Source organism: Dicentrarchus labrax, unplaced genomic scaffold, assembly GCF_905237075.1.
Source record: "Dicentrarchus labrax unplaced genomic scaffold, dlabrax2021, whole genome shotgun sequence".
In the NCBI taxonomy this organism is placed as follows: domain Eukaryota; kingdom Metazoa; phylum Chordata; class Actinopteri; family Moronidae; genus Dicentrarchus; species Dicentrarchus labrax.
In genome coordinates, this window is record NW_026136701.1 from 4720488 (window position 1) to 4744989 (window position 24502).

At 37.9% G+C, this 24502-nt stretch overlaps 1 protein-coding gene across 8 annotated transcripts in view; it reads left to right on the forward strand.

Moving 5' to 3' along the window:
- astn1 (astrotactin 1) overlaps positions 1-24502 on the forward strand; it is a 399395-nt gene that overhangs the window by 140292 nt on the left and 234601 nt on the right. For all 8 annotated transcript variants that reach the window (XM_051402015.1, XM_051402098.1, XM_051402178.1 and 5 more), the window contains one exon: positions 9812-9962. In XM_051402015.1, coding sequence (XP_051257975.1) covers positions 9812-9962 — 151 coding nt within the window. The remainder of the gene's footprint in view (positions 1-9811; positions 9963-24502) is intronic.

Genomic DNA, 24502 nt, shown 5'->3' on the forward strand with positions numbered 1-24502 from the left:
CTGTTTATAATCATATTTCTGTTACAAATTAATTAATTCATTTTCATAAATACATTTTTAAAGTTAATAAAAGTTAATAAAGTTTTTTTAAATAGAGCCATTTGACAGTTCTGACTATGCTGAACGGAGTTGTAGAAAGAGAATAATCTTCTTGTGTCTTACAAATAGTTTCAATGCATATATTGTCAAAACATAAACTAGACAAGGCTGCATCACCTAAGGAAAATATAAGTGTGCTTGTGAATCACTTAATTATTTAATTTATTTAAAGTTTTAAGTTAGATAATGTTACAAACATGACTTACATAACATACCATACTGCCTTTTACCCAAACCAAGTAGTTCTGTCGCCTCAACCTAACCAAACTGCGACAGTCTCACAACGTTAGCTACGTGTTTAATGTCACGTGATGCAGAACCCAGGACGCTGCCTGTCGCTGGTACTCTCCAACAGTCATATTTGTCAGTGGTTCCCAACCTTTTCCTTAACGGATCACTTTTCTGTCATTTAGTAAACTGACGACTCCTGAAGTGACATATTTTATGGATATTTTATATTGTATTAAAACCTGTACAATGAATAGTGAACGCAGTAACTGCAAGGAGTTTGTGATTTGGATTAATTTTGAGCAGATTATTTTCTGTTTAAGGAACTTTTTATACAATTCTCTGTCTGTATGATGTATTTTTAACAATCATACAAACTTAATAGGCTTCTTTTATACAAATTCAGTGTTTTTTTGTCCTTGATGCTCGGCCATTGTTCAGAAGTGAACAAAATGCTGAGCTATAGGCCTATTGTGTATTTTTGGCGGGTTTTCTAAGTTTTCTAGCTTGCCCTGATTATGTCATTTTGGGAGTCACTGGAAGTCAACCAGTTCCGTCGTTTAGGGTTGAGGACGTGTTGGATTCAAATAAAGTTGCTGTCCGGGTCACAGCTGGTTAAAACTACATGAGTTCTAAAAAACAGGAGTGGACAAATGTATAGTTTGTGACTGACCCTGTGACTGACAGAACCCATAGGTAACATGTTGATATAAAACGTCTCCACAGTATTTAAATCATTGGAGTTACAGGATGAATCTTTTAAAGAAAGAATCTGTATCAGTGAATAGATACTGAGTCACTTCCTGCACTTTAACAGTCATTATTCAAAAGACCTTTACACTTTGCGTAAAAGAGAACATAGCTGAACATTTTCACAAACAGTATGTGTATTCAGTGTGGGAGGGAAAGCAGATGTGGAGGTCTGGGAGTTTGATGGGCGTGTAGCAAATCCAACTTTCAGGAGGCCAGAGGTTGCTTTCCCATCACTGTCCTGCAATTAATGTTGACCTTTTTTTAACCATAACCACAATGCAATCCTCAAAGAGCTGAAATGTTTGCATGCTTTTGGCTAAATGGTTGATACAAATGAATGGGAAGTCTTTTAAAATGTGGATGGATAAGAAGTGATGATTCTATTACAACTGGAAGAAAAAAATACACCTTGCAAGGATTGGTGGACAAATATAATAGATGAAAATGATTTATTGCTCATGTAAAACAAGTAAGGCAACTGCTAGATCGATATGCAAAAGAACCTGATGTAAGTTGTGGGAGGATAAAGGACATTAATCCAGGATGTTCTGTGCTGACTGTAGCTGCTGTCATTGTTTCTGATTTGCTGCAATAGCATTCGGTTATGGCTGTATGGATGTGTGATGAGCAACACTGTCTTCTTAGAAATTAAAGTTTTCCAATTATGTTGTGCTGACAAACCTAACTGCTGCGTGGATTATGTTCAGAGACAAGGGTTTTTTGAGCGAATGAAGTGCACCAAGGTTTCCACCCCATGTGTGGTTAGATTTAAGTAGCAAAAGCACTTTGCCTAAGGTAAAAAAGGATCGTGGTTTCAGTTAAATGTTGATAATCGTGTTGTGTTTCATGATGGAACTCACTAGGAATATTCTCTGTATTAAACCAAGAGCACGATCTGAGGGAAGTGCTATCAAGTGCTGTGAATGCCCAAACATAACCATGAAGAAGTTGTACACAGCCAATAACAGTCAGGTGCTGGTAGGTTGCAGGACTGTGCAGTTAAAATGAACCACGGCACACTGGAATAACTTTACAGTGATTTATTGGGAGCGAACAACATGTTTCGCTTGTAGCTTCATCAGGTTTGCTCACAGACTTAATTTTGATTTATAATCATGAGGAAGTTTAATAATGCCGTAGTCACTACAGGTAGATATTGTATGGCAAGTGGAAATTAAATATGCTGTCAATGAAATGATATGCTGCAACTTGCCAGATACGTTAAGTGAGGGATAATTCCTGGCTGCACATTGGACGGTTCTGGCCTCTGACATCGTCTATTTATTTGTAATTAAGGAAACCTCGACGGGAATTACCCGCTTATACCATGGTCACTTGCCAAAAAACAAAAATATATAATTGTTTTATATTTCCATGCGTTTTGCAATCAAAGTTTTCCATAGTAACACCTAAGGTCCTTTCTATTACCTGGAAGAATTATTACCATCCCATAAGGTTCTAATGCAATGGAAATGTTGTTCACCACTCCAATAAATAGGATGAACCATAGACGGGAGATGTTTCTAGTTCCCTCCGCTCATAGAACACTTTCGGCTCAGCTATGAGACAGAGCGCTAACATTATGCTATCTAGATTCAAAGTCAGTAACACTGCATACGGTCAACAAACGGTAAATATAATTTGACAATATGTTTACCAACAAGATTTTCACTAACGATAGGGCAAGTGCACTGGCGACCGCAGCCTGAAGTAGCGAGCTGAATAGTGGGCGGGATGTGGAAGCATCGCTTATACAAAGTACCTGTGAGTTCAGAGGGGCAGTGTGGGGGGGTTGTGTGTTACAGTCGCCATCCTGTGGTGTTCAGAGGATGAACCACTGAAGGACTTCACTCAGTGTTGACACCCAATAGCCAATTAGAATCCAATATTCACCCAGACCATGTTGTACATATTGCATGTTGTTTGTATAATGGAATCCCTTGTTCTGGAGTTGGGAGTAGTAATTTAAGGACATTATCTACTATATGTTGAAAAACCAAGAAACATCAACCATAACCACAACGCAGAAAGCAAGGACATTGTAGGACATTTAAACGTGTCAAACTAATAACATAACAGTGGCTGCATTCTGTTGGGTGCCAGGGATCACATGCTGTACAAGCTGCCTCACTAGCACATCTAAAGGGAACATAGCCATTATTGTTGTTATTAGGTACACCTGGTCTTTTTCTGGTACAAGTTAAAATTTCTGCTGTGAAAAAGGTCTGTAGGAGTAAACAGGGTTCATTATCCGAGTGTATAAAATGTGTCAACAGCTGGAATCTCTACAATCACTGTCTCAATAATTGTCAAATTTGTTTTATCCCACATAAACCAACATTTACAGGCAAATCTGGAAATAAATGGAGATGCTTCAAATGTAATTTAATGTAGTTGAAATTATTTTTATTTCTAAATTGTGTCCCTGTCTGTATGGAAATAACTTTGATGTCAAGATCATGCAGTCATGGAAATACTGAAGAAGAAAGTGTGGGTATGTTCTTTATGTTCTACCTCGTAATTTAAATATCTGACAAATACGGCTCTTAGAAAGATTACAGTCTTGTTTAGAATAGTTGAACCATGTTTGGTTTCTTCCATTACCGAGACTGTAGTTCTCTTTGTTATATAATGTAGTTCCACACGTCATATTTACTGTAAATATATTCCATTTTGAGCGTGCAATGTTCCAACCCCCCTGCTCTGTGTTTACACATTTCAATTCCCCCTTCTTTTTCAACATTTTATTTTCATTTGGCAGCTTTCTTCAAGACGCTGTGTAAATAACTCATTTCCCTTTGATCTATGATCTGATGAACACTCTCTTCAGCTTTCCCCAGGGGCCACAAGGAAACACTGCTGACACCTTCTTGAAGCTGCTGATTTACTCTGCTTTTGGGCTGCGTTCCCCCACATTTGATGATCACTTGTCACTCTGTCTTGCTCCCTGCCAGATGGATAAATAGCGATGAGCCCTGATCTTCCTCCGTGTGATTAGGTGCCTTCATGGCAGTTCTAAAGAATCAGCCTCGGTTTTTGTTTTCTTAATGTATTTATTAATGCTTTTGTAGCATCGCCTTGAGCTTGCATTCAGAAGACGATCTTGGTAGTTTTTCTTACATTTTTTGATGGTTTTACATTAAATAATTATTCAAATGCAAGCTGTGAGACAAAGTGAACTAATTAAAACTCAATATTCCATTTCTCCTCTGCATTAACTGAGCTATCTTACATCTCCTGTAATCTGAGTATCAGACATGTCAAAGCAGTTATCTTTAGAAATACCTTACATTAAAACCTTTTTATTTTTTCTGTTCATTGTTGATGGTAATTGCCACTTTGCTCTGAACTGAATAACTAACTGAAGCAAGTAAAATTGCAGGGTATAACTTGGCATTTAAACCTTGGGGGTACTTTTCAATGGTAAATGTGTTGAATGACTGGTTCTTTATGCTGCTTGTTTTGAGGTACATTTACTTCTCACCCTCCCATTGTTGAGCTATCCATGTTAATGGTGCCCATAATTGAGGCTTACATGTATTGCCTCTTTCAGCTGTAGACAGCTGTCTCGGACAAAATGTTGCATATATTGCAGGTAGTACTAGCCCATTCAATTGAAGCATGTCCTACTGTATATATAGCTTATTTTAAATTAAATGTGTTTGCAATATAATGAAGAACCTTTCTCTTGCTGGAAGTACTTTTCCAATTGGCAGATGGATATAATGTCTTTCAAGGCAATGTAATTAGCTGCAATTCATCATTTCGCATTCATGTTTACGTAGCTTGTCACTTAGGGCATACTTTTTAAAAAAGGTTAAATGAGGTAGCTCATTCTGATGGTTTAATTAGGTGATTGTGTACTCAGATACTGATTGTAGAATCAGTTCAGATAAACATTTGAATTGTCCATCGTTTTAATTAGATGAGTACATGTGTGGATGCAATGCCACAGCCAATTATTAATTTATAATGAGAATCTCATTAAACCCCTGGGAACTTTAAAATCTTAGCAATTTCTCTATAACAATAAATATTTATAACTAAATAGGCAACATCAAAGTAAAAAAAAAAACTTTAGCTGTTATTTATTAAGAGTTTAATGCTCAAAAACTCAGCTAATATGCTATATCAGGACTGATATAATTTCCAGGTCTGTAAAGTGAAGCTGTCCAGCAGGGGGCAGCTCTGTGGCCTGAAATAAAAAACAATAGCATGCAGTCTTATGGACATGACTTCTCACTTGATTTATGAGCTCAGTAAACAGTTTCCAAATTAGTTTATGGTCTTAATCTCTAATTCCAGTCTTCTTCCATACAGCATGGTGTTCATTTAGTAAATGATGGTCTCATTTAGAGTAAAATAGACAATAATGCCGCGTATGCTTTAGGGTGGGGCTACCTTGTGATTGACAGGTCACTCTCAGTAAACATTCAGCTCGACGTACCAAACTCTGATCAAACTGTCAAACTAGGCAGAGCTGATCAAATATGGATCCAGATTCTGTTACTGCGTTGACTGTTTCTCACCTAAAATCATTTCAGAAACATATTTTAGTGTACTGTTAGCTGTAATACGAGATTGTGTGTGAACAGGCGAGCTGCCATTGTTTCCTGCTTCAGACGAGTCGAAACTGCGCAGCCAATGAGAGCAGCTCCACTCACAGTACATCACCTCTACTGCGACGACTATAATGCCAAACTCTACGATTCCACAAACTAATGGACGACATCACAATAGGACGTCACATAGAAAAATACAAATACAGAAATCTCTCAAGTGAAATGATTAAAACACAATCCAAACTTTGGCAAAGAAAATGGTATGCTCATTATTCGTTGTAAGGTTAAGAAAAAAACATTCTCTGGATCTTTAAATGACTGTACACCAACAGAAAATGTATTTAAATGGTCCTGTCTTCTCTCTGCTGATGACTCTCTCAAATATTATTGGTAAGTCATTGACCATTTCGTCAGGGGCACCATTCATTAGGAAAACATTCACACTCGTATGCAAGAAATACACACTCCTGGAAGAATGCTCTCATGCGCCAGCCTCAGACCAATTTTCAATTTTGATTGGCTGATAAGATATTTTTGAACTCAAGTTGAATAAGTCGCCTTGTGTGTTTTGAAAAAGTAAAACCATTGAATCAACAACTTTCCGGTCACACTGACAATCATTACAAACAGATTTACTCTAAGAAGAGCAAAATGGGCAGTATGATCACTAGTCTTTCCAGCACTTCCATATTTTGGGATGTAATGAATACTGTAGTAGCTTCAAAGAGTCACCTTACATGGCTTTAAACCTTTTTCCTTTTTTTTTGGTCTTGTGTGATATTTAAAGGTAAATTGCTTTGCACACAATCGTTGGATGTGTCTTAACTGTAATTGCAGCTCCCAAATAATTTAGCATTCACACTTGCTGCGAGTTTCATCATGTTCTGGGGCTCTGTTCAATAGGTCCCCTCTGAATAAATGACAACAAAGCAATGGGCAATTATAATAGAAAAATTGGTTTGCAAGATAACATCAAGTTGACTGTGAAAGGGAAGGAAACTCACTGTCTTTTCTCACAGGGAAAGCTGGGGAGTACAGGGAATTGGGCAAAAAATATATTTTGTAAGTGCGAGAGAGGTCATCATTTTCTTTACCTAGGCAAGGTTCATGGCAATGCTATTACTACACAAGTTGTTGTTTATCATCAGCACCACTCTTCCTCAGCAGAAATTGCTCTGTTTTACATTCTGTGAGAAAACCGTGAGGTGCTCTCTGCTTTGCTTTTTTTTTTTCATCTCCACCCATCTCAAACACTGTTGTCCTTCTGCTGGATGATCTGCTTGTTGACCTTGCACAAAGGTTTACGGGGAAGAAAAAAAAAATCAAATCACAGAAACACAAAGTGACTGCTCAGAGCAAGGTTGGAGCAATGATTTTATGGTTCGTTTTATCTCACACGTCTACTACTTTGCATAGCAATTGTGTTGTGAAAAGTCATAGCTTTTCTCATGATGATAACACAGAATGAATTAAACATACAGGTATTTGTAATTCATGAAAATGGGTATCTCTTCATTAAGGTAAATAGAGAGCAGGGTGTTGCAGAATGTCGCAAAGCACCACTTTAACATTTTCTCACCCCACCAACCGCCACCACCTGACACATTAAAACATGATCTACAGAAATGTGAAGATATCTTCAAATCAGTTCTAATGAAAGCAAATCACATATTGCTGACACCAAGGCATAACTAATTGAATGCTGAATTTCATTCAGAATCATTAGCTGTTTTAAATATTCACGACTGCTACCTATGGTGTCCACACAGGCAGCAGCATTGTCTTGACAAAAAATAAATTGGATTCTGAGAGTTTTATTTCTCATGTAAGATACTCTATACAGACAAGGAAACTATAATTAAAGGTGTAATGTTGCTGGTATGAGCAACAGCTCATTTTCACTGCATGAAAAAACAGCTGATGCAGAATGAAATGAAAAGCAATACGTTCTGTGACACACAGGTGTTGCACAGGTAGGCAGTGTGGCCCAAGCATAAAACAGTATTAATAATTACTCTTTTGGGGGCAGGGGGAGTTGCCCAGATAGCTCACCTGTTAGAGCTGGCGCCCCATGTACCAAGGCTGAGCCCTTGCTGCAACGGCCAGGGTTCAAATCCGACCTGCGGGCCTTTACTGTTAGAAAAAAAATATATATATATTATTAATTTTACTGACGTTATGTGAAGGTGGGCAACCAGTGATTTATTGATAATATAACTACACACAAACAGACACCAAAAAAAAAGAAGAAAAATCCAATTATTTTTAGTTAAAGAACTTTAAATCCCTCCTACCACTGTCTAGGGCAACACAATTAAAGCCAAAATGATAATCATAATTATTTTATATAAATTTTGACATCACGATTATTTCAAAATTAGAGAGCACTGGTTGAACCGGGTTAATATTGAAGGTCTTAGAATACTGCAGGCAGCAAAACAACCTATTGTCATTTTAATAAAGTAGTCAGGCTATAATTGACCTTTTTCTGTCATTCTGTGAGCGGCAGGGATTTGTTTTCATGCAGCACACGGTACGAGTCTGAACAGCGACAGTGAAAGGAACTGTGGTTACCTAGAGGTTTGAGCTGTGCAACCTGTCGCCTGCAGCTCTTCATCTAACAGCTCACTGCAGCTGCTCCCTCTGGTTCCATTACTCCCTGGCATATTTCAAACTGATCCGCTGGCAATGACCGTTACATTTATTTAATTCTTTAAGACAAATGGATAACAGTATTTACAAAACCAAATAATTTACAAAACACCAGAAAAACAGGGACATGAGAACATGGACACATACAATGCACAAACAAAAAGAAAAAAGAAAGTAGAAATAAAAACTAAAAAAGAGGTGACAGGTTGGGGTACAGGTCTCCATAAGTAGTGTTGGGCATGCACGTTGTGTGTGGGTACATGCAGTGTCAGTCTAACTGACAAACACTTTGCACTTCTGTTGACTAGCTTACTTCAAAATAAAAGTCAACTTGTGTTTGGCCAGTTAAATACTTTTTATGTGAAGCTGCAGCAGTAAGAAATGTCCAGAAATAAAAATATCCAGGCCACAGCTGCAGAGTATGTGCGTAGTGAAGTGACAGCTCCCCGAAAGTGAAACCATAACATCTCGATCACCCTTAATTTGATATGCGTTATGCGATAAGAGTTTTCTATGAGCCAAGCCTGCATTTTAAACGTCAGTATCATAGACGATCACGTTCATTTGACTGTGGGAAGCCAGAATCGTGATCGCAATTACTATTCGAATAATTGTGCAGCCCTACCACTGTCTCTACTAATGACTGAAGCGGTGTCAAGGTATTACATCACAATAATCCGTTGCAGCCATATATGCTAATTACTACTCTTCCATAAACGATTGCAGATTTAAATTCTAAATTTGCCTTTGTACAGGTTTAACGTCCCATCAAAGGATTTGTACTTGGTCAGAGTTGCATAACATACTGTAAGACAACACAACAAACACAGTCCCCAAGACTGTACACAACCAATCAGCATATAGTGTGTCCTCTGTGTCTCTCCCCTTGACATTTGCCACATCTTTTCCCCCAAAAACATGCTTGTTGTGTTTATTTATTTTTCTTTCTTTTTTTAGCAATAAAGGACTAATTTGTCAAAACAGAACTTGAAAAAAATAAAAAAAATAGTGGTACAAGTTACCCAAATAAGGAAAAAAAAAAATATTTTACGAGGAAGTATTAAAAAAAAAATAAAAGAACACCACCCCAAAAAAAAAAAAAAAAAAAAAATAAAAAAAAAAAAAAAAAGGGAGAAAAAAAAAAAAAAAAAAAAAAAATAAATAAATATTTTTTTTTTTTTTTTTTTAAAAAAAAAATTTTTTTTTTTTTTGTTTTTTAATTTTAAAAAAAAAGGAAAAAAAAAAATAAAAAAAAAAATTTTAGCATCAAGACAACTTGCTATTGATCAACAATAGAAATTTGTATGTCTAAGTTCTCCAAAATTGAAGTCCTCATCAAAAATCTGCTCAGATTATTTGTGCCTCTGCAAGCAAATCCGCTGACATTATGTTCATTGACCTAAATGGAATTTTGCCGTCATAAATGCTGATTTCAGACTAAAATCAGTCCTCAGCATGAAACACATACACAAAACACTAAACAAGCATCCTCTTTCTTCCTCATTTACATTTAACAGAGAGGAGTTGATGATCAGTTCATCGTTCGACTCTTTGGAGGTTCTCCTGGACTCGTTTGGGCCCGTCAGAGACTGCACCAAAGACAACGGAGGCTGCAGCCGCAACTTCCGCTGCATATCAGACCGAAAGCTGGACTCCACCGGATGTGTGGTGAGTCATTGCACTTTGGTGAAGCTCTGGCTGGAAGCCGCTATACATTACAGTAGCAGGACATGACCTTTCCCTTAGATTTCTACATAAATCAAACTCAGAGTACTTTATCGTACACTATACAGTCTGCACACATACTTTTATGATTGATATAATATGAGAACGTGGCACTGAATGCCTTTAGCGCACATCCAAGCCTTAGGAATATTTGATCTGATGCGCACTCATATAGCGGCTTCACGATTGGCTCATATTCTAATGTTGTATTATCATCCTGTTGTGGCCGTCAATGTTTAAGTCCATCCACCTGTATAAATATTCATGAGCATATCTGCGGGCCAAGATGACCCATATCAAGGACAAGCAACAGACCTGCACTCTATAATGTGTCTGAGTAGACAGTTTGACTTCGACTGTTGTCTCATATGCCTCTTAGCCCGACAACACATTCATTACCTCCAGGTGGTGCTTAGCAACCAGGAAATGTAGCAGCCAGGTTTGTTTTCTTCTCCATCTGTTGGGGACTCCAGCAATGCCGTTCTTGTTATTTGCAGAATCTTAGCGCCGTCTGCTAGTGTTTTGCTTCTCCTAAATCCCTCCCCCCTTCTATTGATAAGCTGTCAGGCACCACCCCCCGTAACAATTTAATTTCTTTTCAAGTACTTTGATGCACTTGAGTAGAGCCTTTCAGGTGGGCTGGGGAGATGGTATTTATGCAATCCAGTGCGCTTTATCGTATCTCTTTTAATGCACCTCAAGGAGAGGGAAACAGCTTGTGAGATGTCTTTAATGGGAAAATGTTTCATTTATAGATTAGAGTGTATGCATGTATTGCCAAGCAATTACATATGTAGGTGGTATGGTAAAGATTAGCACAGAGAAGTACACATATTTTATGTAGTGGACAAGCATGCAAAATATATACTGAAGTACACATTTATTAATTACTTGTTTGCTCATTCATCATCTGACTTTAATCAGTAAGTCTGAGACTAGAGGCTGAAGATAAGTACTTTGTGTCATGAGTGTTTTAACCCTACTTTTACACTGTGTGTATTTAACACAATAAAAAAAAAAAAGTCATGGTTGTTTGTTTTTATAATAATAAAAATAATGCTAACCAATATGAAGCTTATGGAATCCAGTCCCAACCCCAGTACGCATATAATTAACAAAATTACTAGAGGCAGCCTTGCATGTTGTCTAATACAAATTGGCTTTGACTGCTGCAGCTGTAAGTTCCTCATGTCAAATTAAGAAGCAGTTCTTCAGAATGACACATTCTAAAAGAAAAGTAAATCTGTTTGTAAGGATTGTCATTGTGACTGGACAGTTGTTGATTCAACTTAAAAACTTGTTTTCTCAGTTAAAATAACTCAAAACACACGATGACTTATTCAACGTGAGTTCAATTAACTCACATTTTTAAGGCAGCAGGGGAACTTACAGTGCCCTTCTAGATATGTACTTTCACTAATGCTTAATTACTAAAGCTTAATTAGAATCATGCAAACTTTAAGCTTGGAATTTTTTTGTTAAAGGGTAAATACAAATGGTTTTTATATCAGACTAGTTGTAATTTTGACTTGATTGTGATGCTAGATTGTGGTGACCACCAAACTCATTAGCATTCATTCTCTGTTGACCATGAATATGTCTGTTTAACAGTTGCTGGAATATATTTCAGTCTAGACCAACTTGGCAGACCAACAGACGTTGCCATCCCTTTAGCCACACCGCTAGTCTAGTGTCTAGTCTAAAGAGCTTCATCCTGTAACTGTCAACCATGACATTCAGTCCCCTCCAGATTTTCTCTGCTTTAGAGATTTGAATACTCATATTTTTGTCATTTAGTTGATGCGTTGTAGGAGCTTAACCAGCTATGGTACAAAGAAGCTTCTTTAATATCATCCATTAGCTAATGCATTAAGACTTCCTGTTAGGCTTTTTGAAGGCTTGGTTGTGCCATTCATCCAAAAACAAAATGCTCAGAAAATTGCCTTGTTTGTTTCCTGTGGTCTTGTATATTGTCACAAACGTGTTGCTAAGGAAGATTAAATCATCAGGCCAAGCAATTAGACTCCAATAAATGTATTACTGCTGCTCGAAAGCGCCGGCCACTGTCACAATGTTAGTCAGGCCACTGTGGTTCAGCTGTGTCAGTCTACACGAATATCTGTTAGTCTGACTTGTAAGTAGATATGAATTGAACCCTGTGAATATTAATGTCCACTGTCTGAGCCCACTGAGTTGCAACAACATTGCACGGGAATGTCAGAGACCAATATATCCATCCAATTTCTATCTTGTACCACGAGATGACAGAGTGGAGATTTTGAGCCGGGCTTTGAAGTCTCATAGGCGTTTGATTATGTTTTACTTAGTTAACACATTCACTTTACCCCTCTCTTCCCTCATGTGGGAAAGCACAAGAATAGTCCAGATATTGTGTAATGATATTGTTCCTTTACACATAATTACTGGATGCTTTTAAACAACAGCTTGTATTCACCAGCATCTAGAGGGTAGCTTCTTCATGTTGCAGTTTGTTGCAAATCCTTGCCAAAAGCGTCAGAGAAAAAAATCCAATTTCTTCTCCCTGAAATTAGTCTCACTTGGATCCAAAAAGAAAGAGTGAAAAGATTTCTTGCCAACGCTTTGAGGTGTCATGAGACTCTCCTTTTGTATTCTATTAATTATTTATTGTCCTGTTATATTTCCATCCCTTGAGCATGTTGAAGAATACTCTGATATTTTTCTAAGAACCTTTGCAAAAAAAGAACAAAGTGAATGTCTGTACTTACGTACAGTACTTATCCCTTAATGTTTCTGTTTTCCTATAATTTGTGAATGTTCACTCAACTCCACTGTAACTACAAATGAAACAGAAATTCATCACGAGAAAAAATCCATGATTTCACGCTTCAGTAGAGCCTCATCGAGAAGGAGTCGGACAATCTGTAAAACAAGATGGGAAAAGTGATGATGAGAGCACCATGAAGAGACCCGGAAACACTTTCCAGAATAGATTAACGGTTGCTTCCATTAAATTGTGTGCAAGACTGTACATTTGACTTTCAGTTTTTCTGTCAAGTTTTGTTGCAAACAGAAAATATATAAATATTCAGTCTGTAACAGTCTGTCCAAAATCGAACTTTATTCACAGTTTATAAGCACAACAGGCAATGCCTTGTGCTCCAGCAGCAGGCGTTCATAACATGTGTTGTCTCTCTAATCTATTACATGCCCCTGTTGCTGTATCAGAATGAGGCAAATGTTCTTCATTAACACAAAATGGATGAACCACCTAGTTTGTGCATGTTGATATTAAACAGGCTCACTAGTCTGCCAGTTGGCCTGGTATCTGAAGTGCACTTGGCAATACAGAAATGAAGTACACATCATCCTACAGTGTATACAGTACAGGTGTGCAGAGGCACCATTCACCCTATTACAAGTCAGCGTCGCATCAAAATGATTTAGAAGCTGTTATTTTAAGAAACACAAAAAGTTACATAGTGTTGCTTTAAAAGGTAGGCTGTGGCTGGGAAGAATTAATCTTTACTCTGCTCACAGTGCAACACAAAAATACAGTGTCCAGGGACATTCAATTAATCAGTCAACCAGAAATCGAAACTTATTATTATAAAGTGAGCAGTAATAACACCAAACGGAGGGGATAGGGAGTTGTTGTTTTTTGCTCAACGGTTCATTATACTTGTTTACGAACTGCAAAAAACAGGCTGGTAATTGAATTCTTTTGATAAGACATCAGTTGCATTTGGCTGCCTTTACCTGTGTGTTCTAGTGAGACATCAATCAAAGCCATCCCATCCCTATCACCCGCTCCACTCTTCCGCTGGACTTGCTGCTCTCTCCCTCTGTGGCTCACTCTGTTTGTTTAAAAAAAAAAAAATGTTTTTTTTTTTTTTTTCATTCCATTGCTTTTTCATTTTCTGTTTTTGCCCCTCATTTTTATTTTCTGGTTATTGACTCCTATTCCATTAATAATATAAATCGGCCTACAAGTTTGGGCTGTATTGCAATTTACTGAGCAACAGACTGTATTTCACAGATGGGGTCGAACTGTGGCCTCAGCCAGTGTTTTGAAATCGTATTACTTCCTGAGTGAGTATTTCTCTGCAGCATCTCTCCATTTCTTTCTTAAGCTCTGTGATCTCATCCCAGGCCTCCACCGCATTCTTCTGAGCTCTCCTTCATTTGCTGAATCAACCTAGAAGTCAGGCCCAGACGCTGCTGCTGCCTTAGTAAATCAGACAGTAATTACACACAGATTGCGAGCACAAATTGAATGAAAGAGGCAGCACAAATTTGCCCTGCACTTTTATTTATGTAAATCTGGCCCCAAATGTACACAATTATCAATCACAAAGGAGATGCAGATTGGAAGAGGCAGGTGAGTTTAAGGGAAGCGTTTTCCAAATGGGTGTGGTTTGCTGTGTGGCTGCAGCCTAATTTGGTAGATAGACATAGTTAATATTTGCTGATTTAATTGATTTTGATTTCCTATCGCTGTTCCTAAATGGATTGGCATTCTGTTTGAATGAGACATGTAATTATTATGCCGTTTATCTAGCAACTACCTCTTAACATCATTGCAAGCGAGCTACGTCATTGATCTTCACCCACACACACACACACACACACACACACACACACACACACACACACACACACACACATACAAACATCCCAGTCCTGTCCATCACCACGCCGCACTGCTCCCAGCTGCCGTTGCATATATTACTGTGTGTTTTAGTAATTATCTTGTGACTGTCGAGCTTATAAATGAGCCTCTCACCCGTCTAATCAGGGTGGTAAACTGGCTGGGCCCCAGCGCTCTGATTCCACCCTAATCAATTAACACCTTGTCTGAGTCCGTGCTGCCAGTAGCTGTCCTGTCTGCGTTTAATATCTCCCCTTGTGTGAGAGTCGACTGATGTTGACGGTCCACGCTGACCGACCCGCTCCGTCTCGCTGATATATTGCACTCCTGGGGAGAGGCAGCGCGCGGCGCCTCCAGAAGTGAGAGCGTAATAATCACAGGATGATTGTGAGATTAATTAGCTTCGTCTTGTCACTTGTCTCCCCCTGCAAAATGGTGGAAAACAAGGATGTTGTTGACAGCGCAGATTGCCACTAGGATGGAATGAGGAGAGTAGCTGGGCGACGTCCAAACAGCTTATACTAGTGTGTGCGGGGCTTAATATGTAAACCTGCGGTACACAAAAAGTGTAGATCATTAGTGCTGTTTTAGTGCGTTTGCAGCTGTTTGTGTTGTGTTTTGTGTTGCTTGCTTTATAGAACTATACTTTAGAGAAAGTAAGGGATGTACAAGGTATAAACAACAGGATAATTAAGGCTGTGTTTGTAGTGACAGTGCAGGGTACAGGGTAACTGGATTCCTTGTCATATATTTATACCTAGATTTATGTTATCATTATATAATAATTACAATAAATTTCTTTTTTTTTTTCTCCCTGATCGGTTGGACAGGATATATCACCCTCCCTAGAGAAGGTTCCACTGTGCCGGAAGCGTGTGTGTGTTGGTCCACGTGTTGTGTTTTTGCTTTAAGATTTACAGAAGGCAGAAAAGTTCTAGTGGGCTGTTCTCTATTAGTTGAAACTACCAGGATGTGAGAACATTTATAATGACCATAATCATTACTTGTGTGTGGATATTATTGTAGATTATAATAAATAAGGATGTGCTCTTCGTAGGATGCCAGTGCTTCAAGTTTGGAGTCTCGACCTGTTGCCTGGTAACCGCACACTGAAAACAAGGTTCTAAGAAGTTACAGATTTGGGTACGTTTGGACAGAGCCAGGCTAGTGTTTTTTCCCGCTTCCAGTTTTTGTGCTAAGCTAAGCTAGCCAGTTGCTGGGAGTAGCTTCAAATATACCATACTTTACCATTAGAGTGATGTCAAGAAAGCAAAATGCAAAACTATTCCTTTAACACAAAATTCTGTGGTATTTTTTTCTCTCACTATGGCACATACCAACTTTGCACAGGGACTGCCCATTGTTCCGACAGCCCATTTTTCAGAAACCCCTATAGTCCAAAAAATATCCTATTGGACCGAAAGCCCATTTGTCCGACAGCCCGTTATCCCGAAAACAAACGCCCATTGCTTTAAAAGCCCATTGCTCTTTGCACTATTGCACCCCCTTACATTCGGTGCCCCTGTTGTAGAGATTCAGGAATCACGGACTGAACAACGTATATAAGGGCAAGCACTCTGAGCCTCCTAAAGGTTTCCAAATGAAGTCCAGTTTTACATTAATCATTTCAAACTCTCCAGTCCCCCAGGATTAGCAACTGCAGCTAACTGCATTGGGAAGTGGCTGGCTAACGAGTTCCCCTTCACACACTGGGTTTGTTTGTTTGTGTTTGTTTGTATGTGTTTGTATGTGTTTGTATGTGGGTCGCTGTCAATTTAGCGTTTGTGAAAAAATGTTAGAGGAGAAGTTGTAGCAAGCAAGTAGATTTTTCAAGCCTGCACTTTTCTGAATTACAATAACATAATTATAAGATACACTGTGCCATTTTCATCTCCCTTTGACTATACAATAAAGTGAGGTGTAGCTAATTGCTCTACAAATTGACCCAAATGTAAAGGATCTCTGTCTGCCAGACTATTGACATCCAGTCAAATCCCATAATTTCCCATTAATATTGCACTTCTGGCTGACAGTGTGATTTTATGCTGCACTTTAAAGTTGGAAGACATGCAGGAGAAAGAAGGGAACTGATGCAACAAAGGCTAAAATATACTAACTTTTAGTCCCTTGTATTGGTCAAGCTCAATAAAAGCTTGATCCCATCGTTTCCATGAGTCAAACATAGTTAGCCCATGTCTTTCAACTACTCACTTCTATGTACTCTGTAAACTGAATTATATGTGAAAAATATGTGGACTTTACCTTCAATGAAAGAACAGTAACATAGTTTGTGTTTCTTTGTGATACATTTTGGAATATAGTACCAGTTGTTCCTGTTTTTCAGTGCTGATGTACTTTATAATTCAGAAGGTAAAACATTAAAACCCTGAAAACAAGAATGTAATATATTTCTGGGATGGTTATCTACTTCTCACTAGAAATTACAACCTATATTGTCACACAATTCTACCAACAACCACAAACCATAAGACAGAGCACCACAAATGGTCCTCTTGTGACGAAGAAGAGGTACTTGTTGGCGCTCTTCAGTAAAAAAATTGTAGAAAACATAAAACAGTGAGCCCTTCTCATCAACCAAGTGCTTTTTTTCTACCACTTGGTACAAACTAGATCGTGTCATCTTTCGTCCAAGCCTACACACACCATCATCATGATGCTAGTCTGAATCGCACACAGAAGGACAGACTGAAGTACGCATTATATACAGTGCTTTATAATAACAACACAATACACCACCAACTGTTACATCTAATACCTTTCTGACCAGCCAGGTGCGTTTTTAATAATAATTCTGGACAGCACCATACTGTATGCTGCAGGCTAAAGTAGTTCTTCTCACCACTTCGCATTGGCATAGTTCCCCTTAGGCAGCAAAAAACAATCTTGACTGGGATCAGATTTTGGGACACTAAGCAGTGTTGAGTGGAGTCAATACCTGGCAGAGATATAGGTAGACCTCAGCCCTAAAGAGGAATAGGAGCATATTAGATTGTCACTACTGATGTTTTCTCTCCTCGGGTCATTGGATTTATGTGTGAGTGTGTGTTTAGACTCAGAGGGCTGATAAAAGCATCTCCCAAAGATCAGTTACTGTTGGGGTTATGAATGAATGCACTTTTTGGAAATTGTTTAACGAAATGTGTGTTTTATATTTATGAAGTAGTTTTCATTTAATATAGGACGTTATATATATTTAAAGAGAAGAGGAACACAAGACAAAGCTACTGCGGGGTAACTGTGAAGGTAAAATGGTTCAGGTACAGACATAGATCTAGCTTGGCCAGTACAAAGCAGGATCAATGGGAGGTGATTGAAAGTAAAGAGTCAGCTAGAGTATGGCCCACACTATGTTTTCACTATTCTGTTGTTGAGTCTACCCTATTAAAGACATTGAACTTGTTAGTTATTCTTTATGTTCTACCAAGGGTGTAATTTCCACTGGAGATGGCAGGTCCTCTGCACTTTTCAAAATCCTGCTTTTGTCTCAGTTTGATTTACTGTGTAAAATCCATATAAACCGTTCCCTCTGATTGTCCCGCTGGTAAAATCCAGATGAGAGAAGAGAGGAGGTGATAAAAATGTCGATATGCTCATTTGAGTCATCTTCAATTATTACTGTTTGCTCACAGCAATTGGGCAAAGGAAGCAGTACTTGTTTTGCCCCATGTTTTGTCTCTCAGGCAACATAGAGGCTGCTCTGTCTCAGAGGTTTTCAGTGAGGCACACCTCCCCTGCAGGTCGTGGGAGAGTTGAAGGGAGGTGTGGAGCGAGAGACGTAAGGCAAAAATACTGCATAATGGAAGAGGCAGGGTAATGCCAGGGTTCTATAGAAAATTTAAGGATAGTTATTGTGGTTTGGCCTGCTGATTTAGGCCACTTGCAGCAGCAGTGGATGTGGATGTGACACACGGCTCATGGAGGCAGTTAGGGCAATTAAGTGTTTTTTAATGCAGAGAGCATCACAGCCTGACACAACAGGAGCTTAAACAAAACTTTAGACATATGAACAGTACCTCAAGCTGTGTTTACTTAGACTGGCAGCAATGACTCACTGCCCATAGAATCGGTGTGGGATTTGTAAGGAAATGCTGGCTAATGATGGCATGCAACCTGCATGTATGAGACAGAAGGGCATTTCAAGGACAGCGGAGACCTTATTATACTGAGTTGCACTGCGTATTGCAAGGAAAGGCCTGCATGGTTGAAATATTCACTTAGACATTTATTATGTGAGCTATAAGATTTGGGATAAGGTATAAGATACCCTACTTGCCCTTTCCCATTGCTGGAAGTTGTTTGCAGCTTGATAGGAAGAAAAAAAACAACACTATCGCAAGTTTTCAGGTAAAAAGAAGGAGGGTTTACCTATGTTTTAATTTACACTTAATTGTTTCCTAAAATTACACTAGATAGCAATCAAAGCACTGTGTTCTTTGTAGTAAAGATGGAAATAAAACATTCATTCTGAAGTATAAGTACCTTTGAAGAAAACAAAGCATGGTTTTAAGAAGGGTTAGCACATTATTAATCCAGCATGGCCTTGCACTTTCTTAATCTCACTTCTGCTTACTTTTGTAATAACACACCCAGAGTTGTAGTGGAATTTGACATTGTGGTATTTTGTGAGTAACACTATAAATTAACTAAAACTGTAAAAATACAATTCAATTATACATGTTGGCCTTAATAATAAATTTAACAAGGCTGAAGCCCCTCTTCCAAACTGAGCTGAAAATTGTCTTTGTATTCATTTAGAGAATTGTAAACTGTAAAAAAAGTTATAGTGCACATTATTGTGAGCCATTTCAAACATGAAAACTATCCCAAAAAATGCATGTTCAGTGTTGGCTATGCAGTGTGCAGATGTGAGATTCCTTTGCTTGTTTGTCACTCCACACCAGTGCTATTATGTGTCTAATATAGCTATTCCTGACCTGTATTTGGCTTTGACTTTGTAACCTCAGATAATCTTGTTAAAAAAATTGGTTCAGACCAAAGAGTGTCTGGAAAGAGCAGAAAAAAGCTACACCATCTCATTAGATCACAAAACTTCAAACTTAACTCGGACTTCAGCAGACACTTGCCACACAGTATAAATAATGCTTGTCCTTTTAAAAGTAAAATGTAGCTTCCTTTTGTTAGGAATTCTGCTCACAGTAACAAGGTTGTTGTTTTTTAAGTTAGCAAAGAAACTTTTTGCCACTAATGTGGTCAAATTGAAAATCTCACATTCTTTAAGTCCATAAAAGTTTACATTAATGAATGTGTTAATAGTTGAACACAGATTGTTAGATTATAAAAGTTTAAGATGAAAAGTGTCAGATTTTGTGATAGTAACAGTACACTATCAGCCCCAGCAGTCAGTAAATGAAAAGACCTTGGGTCAGAAAACATGATATTTCTCTTTAAAAAGGTCTTCAGTTGCAGCGTGTCCATTCAACCTCAGGCACTCTCCCTGTTGTGCTTTTTGCACTTAGCTGTGAAGGGGGTGAGAGGGGTTACTAAATGACCAAGTTTTTCTGCACTGAACTTACTCACCATAACATCCGCAGGAGGCCGGAATAAGGAGCCGAGTGCTCTGGGATAAGCTGACCTTTGACACGTGCTGCTTATCTCATCACACTGCTCTGTGGAATAGACATCGTCTATTAGGAAACATGAAAGGAAAGTCAAAATGTTGGAATAATGTTTAAGGCTACAAAATGTGATTTATTTAATAGACCTCCTCAGAATAGATAAGTTTCTCTGTGAACTTGACACAAACGCTCCTGTGGGCTTCTCCCTCTGCAGTGCGGAAAAACCTTTTAAGTTTCTGGCAAATATATCATCCCAGTTCTTTATTTGGTGTATCTGTCAATATGCATTTTAATGCTATGCATAGAACCATAACAGGCTGTTTCATTATAGCTTGAAGTTATACATGGCCTTAATATACTGTACATGGTTGCACAAGCGTTGCCTTGGAGAAATACTGTACTGAACATTCATCCTGTAATGAAGTGGTAAATGTCAAAAACTAAATTAAAGGAACAGTGTTTGGGATTTAGTGGCATCTAGCGGTGAAGTTGCAGATTGCAACTAACTGAACATCATTCTGTTTTTGACAACCCAGGAATGAGAACAGGCTGTCAAGTGTGTAGGAGAAATTACTATGGCCCTGAAACTTGCAAATAATCCAAAAGTCCCTATCTAAAGCCAGTGTTTGTACGTTCTGGGCTACTGTAGAATCATGGTTCTTCAACATGGCGGACTCCATCGAACAGGACCTGCTCTGTAGATAAAAACAGCTCATTCTAAGGTAACAGAAACACAACAATTCCTATATTCAGGTGACTATACACAAATTAAAACATACCTATGAATATTATATTCCATTTCCTAGATCCTGCTGAATATTACAAACTGGACCTTTAAAGCTGCAATTGTTTTTTAGTCCAAAGAATGACCATAACCATATCCCCTACAGAATATCAGACTGATTGTATTTGTGATTGTAAATCGTGTTGCCTTCTATAATGTCTGATATCAGCGTTTCTGATCTGACACTCCTGTCAGCTGGATGACATTGTTTGTCAGTTCCTTCCAAAGCCATTACAAATGACAGTTACAAAAATGATTCATATATGACTGGCTTCAATGACTCATCATTTTCTAATCTGCCAAAGGTAGGGTTAAGATTTGATTAAACTAAGAAAAGGTAAACTGGGTTTAAACATATGTACAACCAAGTGCAACGCGACAAATGTCTCTCAGGATACTGAGATACAGGATAGGAATTTAACTCTTTCATTCAGTCTTTTTTCATTCCTCACACATGTTCTTCCATCACATTACCTGTGTAGAACCCCATAAATGCCTTTAAAAAGATCTGAAATGTGCACTATTTTGCCCATTTGCCCTATTCAGCATGTCGAAACTACAAAGTCATGAAAGTGACATAGATTTCTTCAGGGGAAGCAGAAACAGGTTCAAGAACCATGGCCTTTTACCTTTTATATGGGTTTTACACATGAGTTTGCTTGAAGCATCATAGGCCTTAACAACGGCATTCTACCTCCCCTTTGTTTCTGAGAGACAATAGTCATTATTCGCACAGCCTCCAGAGGTCCTTTTCATGGCAACGTAAAAGTTGCTTCAGGCATTTGAACAAATAACCAATGCTGTCACTTTTGTGGTCAGGCCAACTTCTAAATGAAATAAAACAACAACATAAACAGCTGAATTCTCGCAGGCACATGGAAACATAATAAGGCCCTGCTATGCACTTGAAACCCTAAAGCTACTTTTGATATGACCTTTTCACTGCAGATATACACAGTCTAGAGAGATGTCAGCATAAAGTCACTGAAAGCATTTTAAAATACTACACATGTAAAAATTGGTAAATAAAAGGTAAATATATTACTTGGAATGTAGCTTCACAGTAGGTGACACCAAAACAAGTGTATTCACGAAAATAAAGAAAAAAAGACATGATGAATGAAAAACCTTTGTATTATCTTGATTATGACCCTTTCAAGAACGATTAATACTTTCCTACTGAATGCATTTCCATAGTGTTTCAGTCCTCAATATTGTTCTACACCGATCTGCCTATCAGACAAAATTGAAAAGTGCATAGCTTATCCAACTGCTCTCACAGGGATTTGGTACTGTTTGGCAATGGCACAGTACTGATTCCCTTAAGCCTCAAAAGCACTGCAGGAATTTATCTCCATTAAGAAACAGGATTAAAAGGCATAGTGGTTCAAGGGGTTTTCCAGAGCAGGCTGTGTACTGCTAGCTTCTTCTACAGCAGGGCAGACAGCACTCTCACTCACTGTCCAGTTATTAAATGATCTAAGATAAATGATGATTACTTTGCCTTCAAATACCCTTTTGTTAGTGTCAGTGGATGATCATTAACTAGTGACCTGTGCATCATTTGGAGATGAAATATGCCCGTTTACAGTTAGTTGCAGATATATACTCTAAATGCCACACACAATACCTCAGTAATTTGTTATTTGTCTGGTTATGGCACTTTTCACTACAGATTCTAACGAGGTTAACTAGGACATACTGATCAATAGAGTCAATCTTTTTCTTTTCTTCTTCTTCTTTTTTTCTGGGTCAACCAAAACTGTACTATACATCAACAAACACTGTAAAATCCAATTAGTTAGTTTAACTCAAAGGAAAACCGACTGCCTGAAACCATTTAATTTTATTTACTCAAACAAATTAAGCATTCAAAATATTTGATTTGGGTGCAAGCAATACAAGTATTTGTTAAGGTAACTTGGGTGACTTGTACAAATGTTACCACTAAGGTTGAATTTACTCAGTTTTCTTCTGTCAAAACAGCTGACTTACAAAAAACTATTTAAAATGAATCAGTTATGATCATTGTGTTGTGCCAATTCATTTTCTGTGGATCATCTAATCTAATTGTAACTGCCACTTCTAGTCTACTTGTTTTTTATGTGACTGACATTAAATATTTACACTTTGGAGATCATTAAGAATTATTTGGATGCATACTTGGGCACATGATGATTTATAAACTTATATACTGAAAATGGAAAAATCCTAACCTAGCCTAACCTAAGCCTTACATTTTTGTGATGATATACAGTCATGACTCATGAAAATGAATCAATGGAACAAACTGGAATTATATATTTATCATATCATCACCAATATTTGAGATACTGCACAAATTTATGTTCACTAAAACATTTGTAATGTATTACAGTTATTACTTCAACAATTCATTTTTGAGTTAGGTTTAATTCATGGGATTGAGTGACTCTGCATTTTTTCAAGGATTAGGTTATGTTTAAGTTATCTTTTATTAAGATATGCTGTTAGCTTTTACATTGGACTAGTATCTACCTGAAGAGTACCTACCTGATTTAGTTATGGAAATTGGCTTTTCTTTTACCATCTTACCTTTGAGAACATTGTCAGTTGCTCAAAGGCTTCATAATGTAAATGTGGCACCTGAGATTGAAAGGTTGAAAGTCCACAGCTGAGACCTATGAAGGACTCTGCTGGTGTCAGCGACTGTGTATCAGTCTGACCACAGTTCTCTACTTCTCTACAGTTCTTCTCCTAAAGCTTTTTGAATTGTGCTACATAACACACTGTCAGTTTGAACCCTCAATGCAAAGTATTGTATGTGGATTTATTCATATAGTGTATCTGAAGTTGATGCAGCGTTTTCAGAGCCCAGAGAGCTTTTGAACTCTAAATAATGTAGAATGGTGTGAAATGTAAGCAAGATTTAAAAGTTCATATTTTTGTTACGTCGACAGATTGAATCATATCAACCTTTTCAAATGTCGTTAAATGTTGTTAGACATTAAGTTCCTAGTGAGACCTAATTATCTTTTGCTCAGAAATGTCATATGGATATCATATAATTTTAGATTATATTTCAGGATATAACCTGAATTTACATAAATAACATTTTTTTATGTGAACAAGAAGCCCGATTTTAGAAAGCACCTGCACTCACTCCCTCCACCTAAGATTTACCTTTCAAGACTTTTAAGAACTTTTTAATCTGGATTATTTCCTCATTATGCCAGTCATGCTGAGTCAAAGTATTCCACCTTTCATGGCCACAGTCTCACTCCAAACAAAACAACCAGGAGAAGTTTTTAATCAGATAAAATTTTGAAGGATTTGGGAACTACTCACTTGGGGAGTGGTTTTATACAGAGGATTATCAATGATTTACCCAGGATTATAGACCAGATTTGTGGAAATCTCAAGTGATAACAATCCACAGACAAAGACTCCGGCGGGTGCATATTCTTAATGATTATTATCCTACGGACAGCTG